At 35.4% G+C, this 18821-nt stretch overlaps 2 protein-coding genes across 3 annotated transcripts; one reads left to right on the top strand and one right to left on the bottom strand.

The window, feature by feature from the left end:
* Positions 1 to 1016: 1016 nt before the first annotated feature.
* Positions 1017 to 6065, top strand: LOC114526395 (mediator of RNA polymerase II transcription subunit 26-like). The gene is made up of 3 exons (XM_028547985.1): positions 1017 to 1160; positions 1243 to 1317; positions 3687 to 6065. The coding sequence occupies exons 1-3, from the start codon at positions 1098 to 1100 to the stop codon at positions 4521 to 4523; spliced, it is 975 nt and encodes a 324-aa protein (XP_028403786.1). The 5' UTR covers positions 1017 to 1097; the 3' UTR covers positions 4524 to 6065.
* A 409-nt stretch (positions 6066 to 6474) lies between these two features.
* Positions 6475 to 12896, bottom strand: LOC114526321 (serine/threonine-protein kinase PLK1-like). Of its 2 annotated transcripts, XM_028547899.1 has the most exons (11): positions 12644 to 12896; positions 11278 to 11440; positions 10983 to 11090; positions 10489 to 10605; positions 9224 to 9441; positions 8935 to 9030; positions 8068 to 8495; positions 7668 to 7941; positions 7245 to 7374; positions 6967 to 7083; positions 6475 to 6841 (listed from the first exon to the last, which is right to left on the bottom strand). In XM_028547899.1, exons 2-11 carry the CDS (start codon positions 11404 to 11406, stop codon positions 6626 to 6628), a joined length of 1833 nt encoding a protein of 610 aa, XP_028403700.1. In that variant the 5' UTR covers positions 11407 to 11440; positions 12644 to 12896; the 3' UTR covers positions 6475 to 6625. The 2 variants fall into 2 exon arrangements, with proteins under 2 accessions (XP_028403700.1, XP_028403701.1); XM_028547900.1 differs by lacking the exon at positions 12644 to 12896 and having other exon boundaries at positions 11278 to 11476.
* Between the last annotated feature and the right edge of the window lie 5925 nt (positions 12897 to 18821).

Here is an 18821-nt window from a genome sequence, read left to right as displayed (position 1 = left end):
CGGGCCGACTGTTTACCCTTGTACAAGCGTTGCACCTGTCATAAACTACCCATATCCGGTTCATAGTGCATGCTGCCATGCTATGCTTTCTTCATGTTCTTAGGTTTCATAGGTACCGGTACTGACGTCGCAAATTTCAGTGAAATCGAAATCGAGCTGTGCTGTATGTGTTTGCCGTTGTTTGCCATATGGTTTGCGATTTGTAGCAAATGTAGCAAATATATGCGATTTCGTATTATTTTCTTATTCTGGTCAGCATAAGCATCATTAAGCAGGTATTTTAAAGGTAGGGTACAGTCCGCTTACAAACGCTTTGTTAACATTTTGAATCCGTATTTCCTAAAGCATCAAGAACTTTCAGAATATTTTACACGCTTTTAGTTCGATGTTCGATACACTTCATGTTCGATCATGCGATGCGTAGCCATGCAATCAACCGCGCAGCCGACGGTATTACGGTACCCCCGTCGTACCCCAGATAAAGTATGCCTTGATACTCAACCAGTAGCAGATGATTCAGTTCAAGAGGTGGGAGGGGGCAAAACGGGGATAAAAATGTGGGGAGGATGGGATGAACGAGTGCAGGAAAAATTTCAGCAGAATGATTTTAGCAAAAATAGCCCGACTTTCGAGTATATTCGATTTACAACCAATTCAGGTGCCTTGCGTCCATGGGCAAACTTTTCGGCCGACGTTTTTCACCAACTGGGAAATCTGCCGTTAGGCAGTTAGAGGGGATCGTAATTCTGAAATCTGACTTTGTCTCGCAAAATTGCAAAGAGTAGTCTCGAGTAGAAATGGGTTGGACTTTAAATGTAAACCGTAGTTTATCTACGACTCTTTTAGTTTTAGTTTTAAGAGATTTTTTATTTCCATTTAGGCTAATTTAGCGCATTTGCGTTCGGAGCAACATTTGACATTGCATAAAGAGCACGCTCCGGAAATAGCCTGGGTATCATTGGGATCTCAATCTGTGAAATGTGACGTCAAGACTGTATGGCATTATAAAGGTCGGTGTCTCCAAGTGTTGATCGTCATGTCTTGGTTCAGCTTGCATGGCCAGATAAAGGACTCCGAACGCAATATTTCGGGTCTTAATGCAGCACTCGCCACAAGAAATCAAAACAAAATTAGGCGAAGCAGTCGACCCAGAGGGAAATGTATGTATTGTTTCAATTTTGTCACTTTTTTCCGACTAAAAATGTTAAATTTTTAACAATGAAATTTCGAATCTTACTTCAGGTTTTAAACATGGCGGCCGTGGTAGAGGTTATTGGACTTCTTGAGCGTACTCCGCTAACAAAGGAAGCTTTAGAGGTAATATTTTTAGACCATCATTGTCCCCAAAAAGCTAAGAATAAAATGGTTATGATATACACGTTTAGAATTTTTTAATCTACTATCTGATATAGTTGGCGTTCTATAGCCATCACTTAAGTGTCTGGATAAATATATTTTTCGTTTTAGTAAAATTAAACATTATCTTTCCGTTGTTAAGTACAATATATGTTGTAATTGCCAGCCAGCTATTAATGAAACATAAAGAACTGTACTTACAATTATTAACTTGCAAACCAATTTTAAGGTATTAATTTCTTCGTTTGAACGTGAATATACATTATTCAATAGACATGGCAGCTGAATGATGGTAGCCTAGTGTTCATCTAGTTCTAAAAGTTGTCTGATATGATTTGATTTAAACTGTTGTTAAAATTGTCAAGCCAAAGATGCTGATTATTTGTTTGCACATTTAAGATCATGCAATAAGGTACAAGGACATTTCAAGGACTTTTAGTAGTTCACTCAGTGTGGTAAGAGGTCATCACAGCCTAGTATACTCTTTTTCGACCCCCATTCATTGCTCTTATAGTACACATTGACTGTTAAATTGTTGTTTTTCATAAATAATAGAATGATAATTCATTATCATTTTATATATTATGCCGTTTAACAAAATAAAAAATCTGCCATACAGCAGCATGTCTGATAGTGTCTCAATGTGGGATTATGATAAAGGTCATCATCATTTGTTTATTTTTTTGAATAGCTTTTTTGTGTATAACATAAATTCACCAGGTTTTGTGATATATGCATTGATTTTGAAGGTTGAAGGGTACAGGTTCGTATATTGCAAAGCAACCTGATTTACCACATTTCCATGCCATTGTCTTGGGTGATTTATTTCAACATGTATGCATTTTGTTAGGGTTAGTGGCAGGCTTTCATTTATGGTAAATAAGTGTTTGCCAACATATTTTTAGGCAATTCTAGGCAAGTATTTGGACTGTAAATGTAAGAACTCCACAAATATCCATCTTGTTAAAATGATAATGGAAATTACTGGTTCCCCCAAATTATGCTGGTATTTGGATAAAACATTCTATTCTGCCCTTTAACAATAAAAATAATTCTAATTTCAAAACTTGTTAGAAAGGACAAGGCATTTAAAAACATCAACCTTTTTGTTACACAGTGAAGTCTTTCAGTGGTGGATCTATGGGTGTGCATAATAAATTGCTACAGCTTAAAATCAGAATGGCATTGGTAGATTTAAATGCAAAAATATTCTTTTCAAATCTATAACCAATAATGTTGCTATTAAGGTGTTTTGAATTTAAATTCTGCACACCCCTAGATCTGCCACTGAAGTCTTTAAAGTAATTTATGCTAAGGAGTTTCTCAGTGCCAATTGCAAGTTATATTATAAATGAATTGAATAGTCAAAACCTCTTGAAGTTTGAGTGCATTGCTACATGTGAAGAGGTTTACTCTCCACCTTTTAGGAATAATTGTATGTTAAAGTATCTATTCCTTTAACAAAATATGTGGGAACACAACATTCATTGGGTGATACAAATGTTCTGGAATTTTATATTACGTAGCATGCCTTGTCTTTCTCTGTGATTTTAGTAAATATTAGTGCTGAATTTATTGTGCTGAATTTATTGTGTTTTGTCTAGCCTGTTTATAAAAAGTAGAAAAAGTTTCAAAAAAATTCAACAACTCTCATGCAACTCGCATAACCAGTAAGCGCCGAGGAAAAGCTTTCGTTGACTTTTATCAAAATTTGAGACGGTTTGAATTCACATTACGGTTCGTATTTACACGCTTTCTAATATTATTTATTGCGATTGAAACTATCAAGTGTCAACAGGTGATCTTAATATACACTTATGATTGCTTTTAAAAACTATTATTTTATTGATTTAAATGACGTGGCAATGAGAATGGACAACGTTAGGAAAGTGAAATCTATATGGCCGGCGGCGGAATCAAACCTTGATAGAACAGACGCAATTGAAACGCCGCCGGTCTCGTGCGCTGAATGTATAAATGTCATTTGTAATCTATTATTGCCTGTTTACATAATTCAGGTTATGTGAGATTGTTGATTTGAGTTTCGCGGTATTAAAATAGTCTTTGTGAAATTAAACACGCGCATGATGGTGTCGAGATGACTACGACACTGCCAGTATTCACTTTTCAGTGCCTTAAAAATCATTTGACGCTATAATCTCGGTTAACCAGGATCATGTAAACTATGCTAAATTATTGGATTTCGTCTGAAAGTCTTTTGATGTTGCCTATTAGTAGAATCTGCCGTAGCATTTGGCTCAGGAGTCTTGGAAGTTGCTTCTTCAGGACAGCTCTCATTTTCATTCTCTTTTCCTCTTCGCGTCTTTTAGCAAACCAGAATTGGTCGAACTGTTAACTTATTACGAAAGAAAACTGATAACGATGACATTGCGAGAAGAGCAAAGCGATTGGTAAAGAAATGGCAAAAATTGGTTCAAAACCATTTGGAAGCTGTTAGGAATACAAATTCACCTTTGAATGGAATACGTTGTAACTCCCCTGTTGTAAACGGGTCAGTTAAAAGTGATGAACAAGCTAATTCACCAGCAGATCTATCGGCAAAGCTAGATCGTAAAGCGAGAGGAACGAAGCGAAAACGTCTGAGTGTCGATAGTCTTAGTCCCGGAGAAACGCAGGGGAATGAAGAGTTGGGTAATAAAGACAATACTTCATGTAATGAAAAGAATTATGAGAACAATGGATCTCAACATAGCAGTTTGATTTCAACTCAAAGTTCCATCGATTCCGAAGAGAGTCTAACTGCATCTGCAGAATGTTCCCAGAATTCCGAAACTAACTTTTTAAAACAAATCAATACTGATGATGGTGGATGTCACCAGGAATCAACACTGGTGAAAAGCGATAGAGCAACTATTGATAAAAACACATGCAGCACAGCTGATATAGCACCATCGGCAGAAACAAACAATTCAGATCATACTGATGTGAGGTGGGAAGGCAAAGATATTGGACTGCAAACGGATGATATCGTTGAACGGGGGGATGAAAATATAGAAAATCCTCCCTGTCCGTCGCTTGATGTTGAGCTTCAGGCTAATGGTATTAACGGCCGTTTTGGCGAAGATGGAAAATGGTACTCTTGGAGTGAAACTATGTCCTATAATGAAGGAAGTCTAATTATTTTACCATACGTTCTCCTGGAGTAAATGCGACAAAGTTAATTCTGCTAATAGAGGCGCTCTGTTTTCTTCATGCAGCAGTGATGTAATTGAACGCTGGAGCAATTTAGATTCTCCGGTGGACACCCTAGGCGCAAATTTATTTCAAATTATATCCTGCAATAAAAGCTCTCGAGGCTGGTGTAAAATCGATTATGATTCAACCCTGTGTTCATCTTCTAATTTCCCTCGTCCGCGTAGGCTTTGAGTTTTTAAGCAGTCGGACAGGAGGCATACATGAAATTTACCAAAAGAAAAACACGCACTTAATTGACCCTATTGATCCCTGACCCTATTATCGACCTGATAAAACACAAAAAAGATCAACTTGTTGCAATGTTGATGTGGGCAGGATTAAATAACTTTGTGAACCCCAGACTGAGAGTTTTTGACCGTACATGCTTGCCACTGTTTCCCTAAGTTATCCTAATTACATCACTGGTGCAGGATGATCAGGAGGCAGCCACGAGGCAAAATGTCATCAGTTATAGCTTTATGGTTTCCGTTATATTGTTCTTTACGAGTTCCAGTTCATGCGCTGACAGAATCAGCATTAAAGTAACAAATTGCTTGCTGTATATATGTGTTGAATGGCAAAAGTAACAGATTTCTGATAGAAAATACTCCAGTCTTGGAGGAATACCCTCGGATATAAGGTATTATGGCCCCCTTTACACGATACCAGATGAATTCGGTACCGTTTTATGATTACGTTCGTATACGGGGTCATTAAAACCGGACAAATTCACACACTAAAAAAAAGGTTTTAACCAAATTTTATTGGGCTCATATATGATCGGTGGAGCCAGACTTCTTTCTGAACTTTTATTCCTACCTTAGTGTTGTTATAGAGCTGGAGGTAGAGAAGAATAGCAAAAAGTACAGTACAAGTTTCAAATCTTTCCTAAGCTAAACAGGTTCTTGCATAAACAGAGTAAAGATGAGCAACATTAATTGCCCGTTTACACTTGCAATTTTTGCTGCGATTTTATGTGCGAATTTCTTCTTTTAATAGATGTGATCGAGTGAATTAGTTACTGATGTTCAAATATTTGAGCTCTTGTTAATCAGAGCATTCGCACTCAGTGAGCATTCGTAACTAATTACTCACTCACATCTGTCAAAAGAAGAAAATCGTAGCGGCTCTTGAACCTCTCTTCAAATGCTTCCGTGGAAAAATGCGCCGCGCCAGGTATATAATAGTACACGATTCCGAATTCATCCAGTCTCGTGTAATTTTAGTCTACCCTATTGTAGATATAGATACACAAAACAATATAAATCTAATTGACTATAACGAGAAAGATTTCGGATGTACATTTTACCTCGCATTTTACCGAAATCGTTTAAAAAAGCGAATTGTGATTTAGTGGGAAAGTTATTTTATGCTATAATGGAGGTCATTTTTTTCCGTTGTGTTAATAGAAATGTTCTTCTCAATTTTTGCTTTCTTTCATTGCATTGTGGTAAAATGTACGTGTATGCTGTATGTCTTTGTCATTTCATTGTTGTCAATTTTATAAGAACCAAATCGACTATTCTCTTTGTTAAAATTAGAAGTTGTTGTATGAAATAAAATGATTTTTACTATTAATACATGTGTGGCATTTAAGATTTATACCTAATGAGCAGTGACGCCTGATGGCTTCCATGTTCTGATGTTGCATTTCCGTATGGTATACTCCAATTTTCCCAGCCGAAAATGAAACATGAATTAACAGCTAAAATCAACCTGAATTTACCTGCACCACATGATTATATCTATAGATGGACTGTGTGTGTTCACCAGTTACTGTGAAGCCTTCCGCAACTATAGTAATTTCTAATCAACGACCCCAACGAGTGTAAGACCCAACCGTAGACGACGCGAAACCTCAATCCTTAGTGAAACTGAAACATGTTATTAATAATTTTTTATATGTTATATCCTTTGTGTAGTTTTATTCTTCAAAAAATCTAAATATAAAATTACATTTTTTAAATAGGCAGTATTTCTAAAAATATTGTAAAAACTCTTCTAAATCTCCTTACTATATGCTTCCAGATTGGGATGCACTTTGCAAAAGTTGTTCAAAAGTTTAGCTCATGACTCAAATCGACGATTCATCCGAAGCGAAACCATTTAGTTTCCTTAACATCATTTTACAATACTCTAATCTAGTAGCAACATTCTGAGGGCAGCCATATTGTACAATATTCGATAAAACATAATCTGAATGTTCCCTGTTCTCATTAATGAATGTCACGAGCTCGTCTCGTGCACTTGGATTGAGAATTATTTTTGTGTGGTCACCAAAGAAATTCACCTAAAATGAAGCAAAATGTGGTAATATCAAGTTACAATCGATTATGAGATGAAAACCAGGCGTGGTACTTGTGGTGCATGTACTCGTTTGTTGACTGTTATTATTCATTTGTTTGCATTCGTTACCTGCAAAATTCCATTGCTTAGGTATAGAATCATCGCCTTCTGTGTTCGAACCCAGATGGATAGGAAGGGAGCAGATTCCCTGTCTAAAGTGCTTAGTGTGCTCTCTTGCCTTGCGCCCTGAAATAAAAACATATCTCGATGCCATTTTTTTTCAAATGAAACAGTGAAACGTTTTATTTCTTTTGGCTAATTTATATAGTACATAGTATAGAAACGGTACAATCCTTTTCAAACATTTGGTGCGACACTTCAAAATTTGAATGTAAAGATAATATTACCTTTAGAAGATGTTTTTCCATGTACGTTGCAAAATATTCCAAAAGAATCACTTTTCTTCCAAGTTTATCTGGTGCTGATTCTGGATGAAACGAAGAAATTTGTTTTTCCTTGTCATAATAGCGGACAAACCTAGAGAAAGATTCAATATTTCAATTAGTTGAAGATATAAAATTCGTAGCTAAGCTTGTCTTTTTAAAGAAAAAGAAAATCCTGCTAGAAGGCTTGGGTGTTGGTGACAGAAATCTTGTGTAATGTGTATCCATAATTAGCTAAAGTTTTTGACAAAAAAACCCCACAAGATTTCCCAAGCATTCCTAATATATGATTAATTACCACGCTTTTCGGTAATTCGTGATGCTATCACAATGTTCCAGAACCATTACACCTCATATATAGCTGGTTAGTTTCGGACTATGACTTACTGTCTATCTCGCGTCAGTGTCATTTTTGTTCCGTCGTTAAATCTGACAAGGACACTGCCATCTGAAAGCTCTGCACCAAATCCATATTTGTTGCTATAGTCCACCCATTTACAAACATAAAGTTTCTTTAAAGTGTCTGATGAATTGCCATCACTTGTTGAGTTAGTCGAGGTGTCCCCTGAGGGTGAACTATCGCTGGCCTTTGGCATGCATGTGAGGCATGCAGAAAGTTTGTGGTATAAATCGTCTGGTGAGACCAAATGAATTGTTGGGTCTATTATAGAAGAACACGAGTGTATTAAATGGAGGAGTTCCACCCATTCAGTGAGAAGTGTCACAAATCGTATGCTTGTTTACGGCGTTTACGAAGACGCAATCAATGCTTGGATGTATCCCTTACCTTGTGTTGGGCTTGTGCTAGAACTCTTCGTCTCCTTTTCAATCCATTTTGTTCGATCATTTGTGTTTTCATCTTTTAACTGAAGTTTTGTGAAAACATAATTTATCTTATTAGAAGTCGATTGCGTAGTTCCATTCTGTTCAGAATTTGAAGACGATCTGTGTAAGGCAGTGAACCTCGGTGGTACCATACAACACGACGATGGTAATGAACTAGGAACAAATCCTTTTACGAAAAATTCATCCGTTTCACACACCGTGTGAAGGCATGGTCTGTTTTGAGGATTATTGCTAAGAAATTTCTGTATAAGCTTGGCAGCAGATTTTGAAATTCTCGATGGGATGACATATTGGTTGGTTTTAATGCGTGTGTAAGTTTCTTTGAGAGACATTGTTTCAAACGGAGGCCGACCAACAAGAAGAGTGTACCTATTAATACAAAAGTAAATATCGACATTGCGTAAAGTAAAGTCCTCTTCACATGCATGATCCTTTTTTTTTTTCGATCCAGCTCACTTCAGACATAGGTGCACGGTCTAGCTGATAAAAGCAGTACTGCACTGGCTCAACTGGCTCTAGTTGTTTTGCAGCCATATACATTTCAACTCAAACATCCATCACAAGTGAATTGGATTCGATAAAATATTAGATTAGTGAACAGACCTTAAAAGATACACTGGACGAGCGTTCGTAATTTTTTAGCCGTTTAATCCCGCATTATTAATGAAGTCATCATAGTATTTTTGCAACTTGGACCTACCGGATTAGCTCCCAACCCTGGAGCTCGGACCTTTTACTTGCCCACCACTTAATATAGAAGTTAAAGAGCACACGGAGATACATTTCAGTTTATGAATCGTGTACTTACATGACACAACCTAACGCCCACGTATCCACCTCGTAACCATGACGACCTTTCTTCAGCACCTCCGGAGCAATATAATTCGGAGTCCCACAAACGGTCCTAAATTTGAAAATGTCGGAAATGGTAGTAGTGAAATTCGCAAGGCGCATGTTCTTCCTGCTGTTTTAGCACATTTTGCCAGTGATCATTTTCGTAAAGTTTTATTTCAGTATATAGTCCAATATGTGTAGTAAAAAGCATCCATGCAGTTAACGTTCCTGATTAAAAAAATCATAAAAAATCTAAAACCTACATTTCATCGGAAGTTGATGATCCGACGCGACAGGCAAGCCCGAAATCGCCAAGTTTCAACTGCATATCGTTATTTATGAAGAAATTCCCGAGCTTGATATCACGATGAATGATATTCAGGGAATGCAGATAACTGCAGGCTTTTATAGCTTGTCTCATGAAGTATCGAACCTCCGGTTCCAGCAGAGATTTTCGTTGCTTAAGTAGTTGAACTAGGGACTAGAATTAAACATGTTACAATTATTGCTTATATACTTAGACTAATATTGATATATGAAAAGAACGAAAATAAAACGGTCGTTCGCAAAATTTATTCATTTGCCATGACAAAACGTGACAAAATTTACGCAAATAATGTCAATCAGGCTGGTTGTAAGCCAAAGCACTTTTTTCCCCCACTGATGGACTATGCCTATGCCTATGGACTAAAGAATCATTAAATCATTATTTTTATTTTCACTCTGCTGAGACTGCCTTTGAACTTTTGTTACCCGCATTTTTATGGTATACGATCTTTCACAATTATTAACGCATCAGAGGATGTAGTCAAAATATTTAATTCTTTTTTGATCAAACACGTCATATTTTGCATTTAACAAATTGGACGGCGACTTTGATCACGAGACCGCAACAATTATTTTGGAAGATTGTTTAAAAACTTGTGTCTTAGGGCGCCTTCCTTTATACGGTTAAGATGGTCAGACCGCGATTTTGTTGTATTTCAGTACAGACAGATTACTGGTATTTTGGAGTGTTTTAAGAAATCTGCATTCAGATTTAATGTTATTTACATCTGATTAGCAGGGAAAATGCAGTTTCACCGCATGTTTTTAACGAGATACTCTATTTCAATTCAAAATAAGACCAGTCTGATCATTTTGGCCGCTTGATGGAAAGCGCCCTTATATATAACTGCTACAAGGAGTGAAATTAACATAATGATTCATTTGTTTATCACTAAGACACAAAAACTACAGGTACCAATTACAGAGACAAGTCTGTGTCAAATATTAGTTCTCATAGTTTAAGCTGCTTTTCTCTTAAATATCGTACCGTGTTTTTATCTCATCAGGTTCTATTATTGCAAAGTTCCGCAAAAGTACAATTACATACAACATCAGCAACCTGGCCTTCTGTTGTCAACCCAAGGGCCAGGGAAAACTCCGGGTGGGAACTTTGGGCGTGACAATGTGAACTGAACAGGTGAATTTGCAGCTTCTCAAAAACACTGCATCGGCTCTGTTATAAATTGTTAAGGACTCTCACCTTGCGACTGCAGAGTTCCAACAAAATATACACGTTTTTATCATCTTCAAAAAAGCCATGGAAGCCGACGACATAAGAATAGTTTAGTGATCTGTGGATTTCAATCTCGTTGACGATCTAAAGTTAAATCAGTAGAATAAGTAAACATCGTATGTTTCCCATGCAAACTTTATAAAACATAGAATAAAATTAGCCATTAATTATTTTCTTGACGGAAAGTCGAGGACAGGGAAGTGTTTATATAAGTCATTTAAAAATTAATTTAGTTCTGTCTTTACTGTTAACCACAACTGAAAGTCAGCGACAAGATTGTTCTCACATTAACATATCAGTTAAGTCTCGTTAAGTCATATTAGTTTTTTCTCGCCCTTCTGTCAGCGATTATGGCTAATATTTGCGGCATAACTGTGTTGATTTAACCGCCAAAAATTTTTGGGATCTTATTTTGGGATCTTGGAATTTTAAACCAACTTGAATGTACTGAGATATTTTACCTTTTTTCTTTGGTGCGGTTTTGCTATTCTTGCTTTTGAAACTACTTTGCATGCATACGCCTGGTTGGTTTTCATATCTGTTACTTCATAACATCTTGCGAAACCACCCTATGGAAATAAAAGCAAATTTGCGACTGTTACTGTTAGAAAGCGAGCAAGCTTAATTATACAATTATAGAACAGGTAATGAGTTACAATTGTAAGCTTAAATGCAGAAATTGATTTGTAATTGCAACTTCCTGCGGTATTTTTATATTGTCAATGATTACTTATACGCAACAATTTCTCGACAAACCTTGCCAAGCAGTCGTCCTCGAAAGTATCTTCGCTGAGTATCAGGATCTATTACGACCTGTGCAACATCCGGAAGCGGATAGCATTTTGCTGTCTTGCTATTTCTGGTCCCTTTGTAGTTAGATAGCATCCTTTACTAGCTTTGTAACTACACAACCCACGTTCTAGATGTAGATAAAAACATTCTAAAATTCTCCATATGTACGTCGCAAAAATGTAGCTACGAATTTATCATTCCTAATGTATTTGAACGCTTGTTTTCGTGGATAATTAGGTAATCGCGCGTGCTGATTGGTAGAAAGCTGGTAGAAAGTCACGTCATAAGCCAACATGCGCATATTCGTCAGTTGGGCGCGTGCTAACATGTTGCGTGTGCAAACAATTCACAAAAATAGGACAATTTGAACTCCTTATCACTGTCAGAGCTTTTATACAATATAATCGCCCTAATCCTTACTCTTTAAATAAAGCCTCTTTTCTAACAGGCGAATTTCGTTACATTATTAGCTATAGGAACGTGCACAGTCCAAATGGTAGTACGTCGTGACCATGACACATCGGTGATCTGGGCTGGACCGAAACTCTTTGGCCCCATATCCTTCCTTCTAGGTCATTGCTATCCACCTATCACTAATTCAGTAAGGTGTTTGCTTTTGTATATAACTAACCAGAAAGCAGTTTGAATAAAAAATCGTTAAAAGAAGATAAAAAACCTCTCGACGTTTCGACTGGGAGACTCTTTAGGACAACTGGTTACTGAGGGTAGTTAATATAGGGGGGCGGCCTTAGTCTGAAGAGACATGATGGCAAAGGCTATATAGGACCATTAAATTGGGCAATTATCGTCAACACAGTTAATGAGCTGACTACAGTGAATAAGTCAGGCTAGGGCCATGCAGGCCTTTTCATGCACCCGCTCGGCGCTATTGGGCCGGTTGTATGATTTTTTCAATCGCTTTAAAAACTTTAATTAAATCTTAGCATTCCTAAGTCGAGGATCCTCTTTAGTAATTGTTGTTTCCAAAGATGAAATTTTATCGCTTTTCGAGCATAGAACGGTTAAAAAAAATCACTATCCGGTGGATAGCGCTATCCGGCAGCTTTCGTACAACTGGCTCCAGGCGTATTGACGGAGTAAAACTGTAATTTCACTTAACAACTATCAGATTATAATTATGAGCTCGAGCTAGGAAGAACACATAAGTGATAAACGAAACTTCTTTTCTCGTTTATTCTCGGATATGCCTGCCTGCAGACTATGTAAGATAAGCTATAGAACGACGTCATCAGCTAGTAGTCAGCTAACGAAGGAAAAAGCTAAGGTGTATTACGAATGCAATAGAAATTAGAGAATTTATAAAAAATACCTTTTTTTGAAATGATACTATCATCTTTAATATGAACAACATATCCCATATTGTGTCTGTTCCATTTCAAACTTTTACATTACTTTATGATTATGAAACAATTTAATTCATTGTAATACGATACTTTGTTTCCATACGAAATGATATACCCCTTTTACTTTGAGCGACGCGGTATATTGTATATTGATACTAAGGCAGTATCTGTATCATGAATATATTTTGGCTCCATTGTTAAATTAAAGCCAGTGTCTTACAGGTGTTCAGATTGTAATAAACCTGGTGGTGCCTGCAATATTCGTGAACAGCGGACAATTATAACTGCTCGATCTCGCGATTTCAAGCATAAATTGGAACTCACCTCGCCGACTTAATGTTATACAAGATGTGCCAAAAAGACGTATATATATATATATATATATATATATATATATATATATATATATATATATCATCATCATCGAAATTTATTTCCCTACAAGCTTGCTTCGTTGCAAGCTTGTTTTGTGTTATGTCGTTCTGTAATACACAATATCTTCTGTCATAACGATAGTTTATATCACTTATCACACTATACACTTATATATATATATATGTATATATGAACAAAATTTTTAGATTTTGAAAAATTTTTTTCCAGTTACCCGATTTGCTTGAAATTTCGAAATTCATCAAAATATAATTTTATGCGTTCAAATGCATAAAATGAAAGAATGTAATTTGACTTAGTTCAGAACCAATTCCCGTGTATTTTGAACCTAATTTTGAGATTTAGAAAAATTTTGCATGAAACAGTAGACAAACTACTTCCGCGTGATAAAAGGTATAAGAGAATTTCAAAAAAGTGAAAAAATATAAATTTTTATAGTCTCGAGAAAGTCACCCTGTCAAGGTAAGTAAACATAAGTTTTTTAAAAGCGGAAAATTTTTAAAAATTTTTAAAAAATTTTTTGTGACTTTTAATTTTCAGTTTCGGATGTTGCGTAAATATATATATGTATATATATATATATTATTCTGGTGGCCCAGTGGTTAAAGCTCCGGCCTACCAGGTTGTAAACGTGTGTTGGAATCCTGTATGGGAAAGGTTCGATTTTTCCTATCGAAATTACTATTTAATTTGAAATTCATTGAAAAGGATTAGGTCAAATAAAGAACAATAGCTTTCGACAAATGATGTGGTGGTCTAGTGGTTAACACGGTGGTCTCTCAATCCGGAGACAAACGTTTCAACTCCTGACAATGCCAAAAAGTTAGCCTGAAAAGTTTCGGTATGGTTTGGAAGCTTTAAAAAAGATAAAAGACTCCTTGGCCTTTCGGAAAGACCCGTAAATTGAAAAAAAATTGAAATAAAAAAACTGAAAAAAAATTCTCGCGTTCAATAAAATACTTGAAATTTGAAAGCAAGCACAAGTAAAAAAAATGCTAAAATCATGTGTCAAAATTTAAAAATTTCCCCCTTTTAAGAAACTCATGTTTACTTACCGTAAATTTTATTCACGAAAATTTGACAGGGTGATTTTCTCGAGACTGAAAAAATTTAATTTTTTCACTTTAGTTTTTTAAAAGCGGGAAATTGTTAAAAAAAATTTCCGTCTGTCTTTCTTCATTTTTAGGCTTTTTAGAAAACGCATGTTCTTAAAACTTTTTTTACTTGTGTTTTTCTTTCAATTTTCAGGTACTTTTGAACGCGATAATTTGTTTTCAGTTTTTTTATTTCAAATTTTTTGTCAATTTACAATCTTTCGCAAAGGCTGAGATTTGTAAATCTTCAGTAAATCACACCGAAAATTTTCATGCTAATTTTGTTGCATTGCCAGGAGTTGAAACCGTCTTCACCACTAGACCACCAGGTCATTTGTCGAAACCTATTGTTCTCTATTTTACCTAATCCTTTTCGATGAATTTTAAATTAAATAGTAATTTCGAAAGGAAAAATCGAACTTTTCCCATGCAGGATTCGAACCTAGGCTTACAACCTGGTAGGCCGTGGCCTTAACCACTGGGTTACCGCATTGACATATACAGGGTGTATCAAAAAAAAGGTAATGCAACTTTGGTGCGCTATTGTACGTGAACTACTTGTTCTATTAACGAATTTTTTTCACATTCCGAAAGGTTATGCTTTTAACTATCGAATGACATGTTTTTGATACCAAATGGTGAAAAAATGAGCAAATAGGAGGCTGATAAAAAGTGTTAGTCGAAATCGCATATTTTCACCTCTGAGAGTTGGGACTAAAACCATTGAAAATTAACTCTCTTTAGGACTTAATTGAAGAATTTTGCTTTTGAATAAACTACCCGCATATGCATATTAAGTAGGAATAAGGAGAACATTCCAAGCAATGCGGCATAAAACCAGTGCAAGCTGTGACATGTTCATGATTAATTGTTTTTTCCTTTTGTTATGCACTGCTTTAATTAGGCTCAAAGGTGAAAATATGCGATTGCGACTAACATTTTTTATCAGCCTCGTATGTGCTCACTTTTTCACCATTTGGTATTAAAAACATGTCATCCGATAGTTAAAAGCCTGATCTTTCTGAATGTGAAAACAATTCGCTCATAGACTGAGTAGTTCACGTACAATAGCTTGTTGAAGTTGGATTACCTTTTTTTTGATACACCCTGTATATTAAGAAGGTTGCTATCAATATACAATCCGATGGCCCATGCAGTGGTTAACGCTACGGCCTACCAGGTTGTAAGGGTAGGTTCGAATCTTGCATGGGCAAGGTTCGATTTTTCCTATCGAAATTACTATTTAATTTAAAATTCATTGAAAAGGATTAGGTCAAATAAAGAACAATAGCTTTCGACAAATGATTCGGTGGTCTAGTGGTTAAGGCGTTCGTCTCTCAATCCGAAGACAAACGTTTCAACTCCTGGCAATGCACAAAAATTAACCTAAAAAATTTCGGTGTGATTTGGAAGCTTTAAAACAGTTAAGGGACTCCTTCGGCCTTTCGGAAAGACCGTAAATTGAAAAAAAATTTGAAATAAAAAAAAATTAAAAAGAAATTCTTGCGTTCAAAAGTACCTGAAAATTGAAAGAAAAGCACAAGTAAAAAAAGTTTTAAAAACATGTGTCTTCTAAAAAGCCTAAAAATGAAAAGAGTCAGACAGAAAAAAATTAACAATTTCCCGCTTTTAAAAAACTCATCTTTACTTAACTAAATTTTTTTTCACGAAAATGTGACAGGGTGATTTTCTCGAGACTGAAAAAATTTAATTTTTTTCACTTTTTTGAAATTCTCTTAGATTTTTTTTTTCACGCGGAAGTATTTTGTCTTGGGCTACCTGTGTCTGTCTTGGGCGACTGTGTCTGGCTTGACACAGTAGCCCAAGACAAAATACTTCCGCGTGAAAAAAAAAATCTAAGAGAATTTCAAAAAAGTGAAAAAAATTAAATTTTTTCAGTCTCGAGAAAATCACCCTGTCAAATTTTCGTGAAAAAAACTTAAGTTAAGTAAAGATGAGTTTTTTAAAAGCGGGAAATTGTTAATTTTTTTTTCTGTCTGACTTTCTTCATTTTTAGGCTTTTTAGAAGACACATGTTTTTAAAACTTTTTTTACTTGTGCTTTTCTTTCAAATTTCAGGTACTTTTGAACGGAAGAATTTCTTTTTAATTTTTTTTTTCAATTTTTTTTTTCAATTTAAGGTCTTTCGCAAAGGCCGGGGAGTCTTTTAACTGTTTTAAAAGCTTCCAAATCATGCGGAAATTTTTCAGGCTAATTTTTTTGCATTGCCATGAGTTGAAGCGTTTGTCTTCGGGTTGGGAGACGAACGCCTTAACCACTACACCACCACATCATTTGTCGAAAGCTATTGTTCTTTATTTGACTAAATCCTTTTTGAATAATTTTAAATTAAATAGTAATTTCGGTGGGAAAAATCGAATCTTCCCATGCGGGATTTGAACCTACGCTTACAACCTGATAGGCCGTAGCCTTAACCACTGGGCTACCGCAATGACATATATATTAAGCAGGTTGCTATCAATATACAATCCGATGGCCCAGTGGTTAACGCTACGGCCACCAGGTTGTAAGGGTAGGTTCGAATCCTGGATGGGAAAGGTTCCATTTTTCTATCGAAATTACTATTTAATTTAAAATTCATTGAAAAGGATTAGGTCAAATAGAGAACAATAGCTTTCGACAAATGATTCGGTGGTCTAGTGGTTAAGGCGTTCGTCTCTCAATCCGAAGACAAACGTTTCAACTCCTGGCAATGCACAAAAATTAACCTAAAAAATTCCCGTGTAATTTGGAAGCTTTAAAACAGTTAAAAGACTCCTTCGGCTTTCGGAAAGACCGTAAATTGAAAAAAATTTGAAATAAAAAAAATTAAAAAGAAATTCTTGCGTTTAAAAATTCCCTGAAAATTGAAAGAAAAGCACAAGTAAAAAAAGTTTTAAAAACATGTGTCTTCTAAAAAGCCTAAAAATGAAGAAAGTCAGACAGAAAAAAAAATGTAAAAATTTCCCGCTTTTAAAAAACTCATGTTTACTTAACTAAATTTTTTTTCACGAAAATTTGACAGGGTGATTTTCTCGAGACTGAAAAAATTTAATTTTTTTCACTTTTTTGAAATTCTCTTAGATTTTTTTTTCACGCGGAAGTATTTTGTCTTGGGCTACCTGTGTCTGTCTTGGGCGACCTGTGTCTGGCTTGACACAGGTAGCCCAAGACAAAATACTTCCGCGTGAGAAAAAAAATCTAAGAGAATTTCAAAAAAGTGAAAAAAAATAAATTTTTTCAGTCTCGAGAAAATCACCCTGTCAAATTTTCGTGAAAAAAAATTTAGTTAAGTAAACATGAGTTTTTTAAAAGCGGGAAATTTTTACATTTTTTTTCTGTCTGACTTTCTTCATTTTTAGGCTTTTTAGAAGACACATGTTTTTAAAACTTTTTTTAATTTCAAATTTTTTTCAATTTACGGTCTTTCCGAAAGGCCGAAGGAGTCTTTTAACTGTTTTAAAGCTTCCAAATCACACCGAAATTTTTTAGGTTAATTTTTGTGCATTGCCAGGAGTTGAAACGTTTGTCTTCGGGTTGGGAGACGAACGCCTTAACCACTAGACCCCACATCATTTGTCGAAAGCTATTGTTCTTTATTTGACCTAATCCTTTTCAATGAATTTTAAATTAAATAGTAATTTCGATAGGAAAAATCGAACCTTTCCCATGCAGGATTCGAACCTACCCTTACAACCTGGTAGGCCGTAGCCTTGACCACTGGGCCATCGGATTGCCTATGTTGATAGCAACCTTCTTAATATATATGTCATTGTGGTAGCCCAGTGGAGAAATTCAAAAAAGTGAAAAAAATTAATTTTTTTCAGTCTCGAGAAAATCACCCTGTCAAATTTTCGTGAAAAAAATTTACGGTTTACATTTTTAGTCTTTTCAAAAGACACTTGTTTTCAATATTCTTTTTTACTTTTGCCTTTTTTCAAATTTCAAGTACTTTTGAACGCGAGAATTTTTTCAGTTTTTTTATTTCAAAATTTTTACAATTTCAAGTCTTTCCGAAAGGCTGAGAAGTCTTTTGACTGTTTTAAAGTTTTAAAGGTTTTTTTAATTTTTTCCCTATAGCTATACACTTTAATTTTCAGTCTTTTTACGACACACTTGTTTTTAAATATTTTCTTTGACTAGCTTGTGATTTTTTTTCAATTTAGAAGTACTTTGAAGACAATATTTAAGTAGTTTGAAGGTGAGAACTTTTTTTTTTCAGTTTTTACTGCACATTTCTTCCAAATTTACAGTCTTTTCTTGCTTCCAAACCATACCGAAATTTTTCCGGCTAATATTTTTTGCGTTGCCAGGACCTGAAGCATTTGTCCTTCGATTGAGGGACCAAGGTCTTAACCACAAGACCACCACATCATTTGTCGAAAGCTAATGTTCTTTTTTTTAATAAATCCTTATGGATCGAAGAATTTTAAATCAAATAATAATTTCGTTGGGAAAAATCGAATTTTCCTGACGAATTTTTCACTGCTCCGAACAGGAACGAAATATGCTCAAATACCAAAGAGATTAGTCTTAGTAAACTTTTGAACCCATTGGCAGCATGTAAACGGAGTTTTTAGAAAATTTTCAAGAAGTCGACAATTTTGGCCAAAATTGACTATCCGAAAACGGACCAAATATGTTCAAAAACCAAAGA

This window comes from Dendronephthya gigantea, unplaced genomic scaffold (assembly GCF_004324835.1).
Source record: "Dendronephthya gigantea isolate DGI-Jeju-01 unplaced genomic scaffold, DenGig_1.0 000038F, whole genome shotgun sequence".
Classification (NCBI taxonomy): Eukaryota; Metazoa; Cnidaria; class Anthozoa; order Malacalcyonacea; family Nephtheidae; genus Dendronephthya; species Dendronephthya gigantea.
Note: the sequence above shows the minus strand (reverse complement) of the source record. Positions and strands in the feature narration are given on the sequence as shown.

Bases quoted from the DNA above. Each gene is read 5' to 3' on its own strand.
- LOC114526395 (XM_028547985.1), top strand. From the start codon at position 1,098: ATGCAGCACTCGCCACAAGAAATCAAAACAAAATTAGGCGAAGCAGTC. The intron at 1,161-1,242 runs GTATGTATTGTT...ATCTTACTTCAG, and splicing joins CAGTCGACCCAGAGGGAAAT to GTTTTAAACATGGCGGCCGT. The intron at 1,318-3,686 runs GTAATATTTTTA...CGCGTCTTTTAG, and splicing joins TAACAAAGGAAGCTTTAGAG to CAAACCAGAATTGGTCGAAC.
- LOC114526321 (XM_028547899.1), bottom strand. From the start codon at position 11,406: ATGCTATCTAACTACAAAGGGACCAGAAATAGCAAGACAGCAAAATGC. The intron at 9,442-10,488 runs GTGAGAGTCCTT...GTTTAATTCTAG, and splicing joins TGGAACTCTGCAGTCGCAAG to TCCCTAGTTCAACTACTTAA. The intron at 7,375-7,667 runs GTAAGTCATAGT...ATCTTTCTCTAG, and splicing joins ACACTGACGCGAGATAGACA to GTTTGTCCGCTATTATGACA.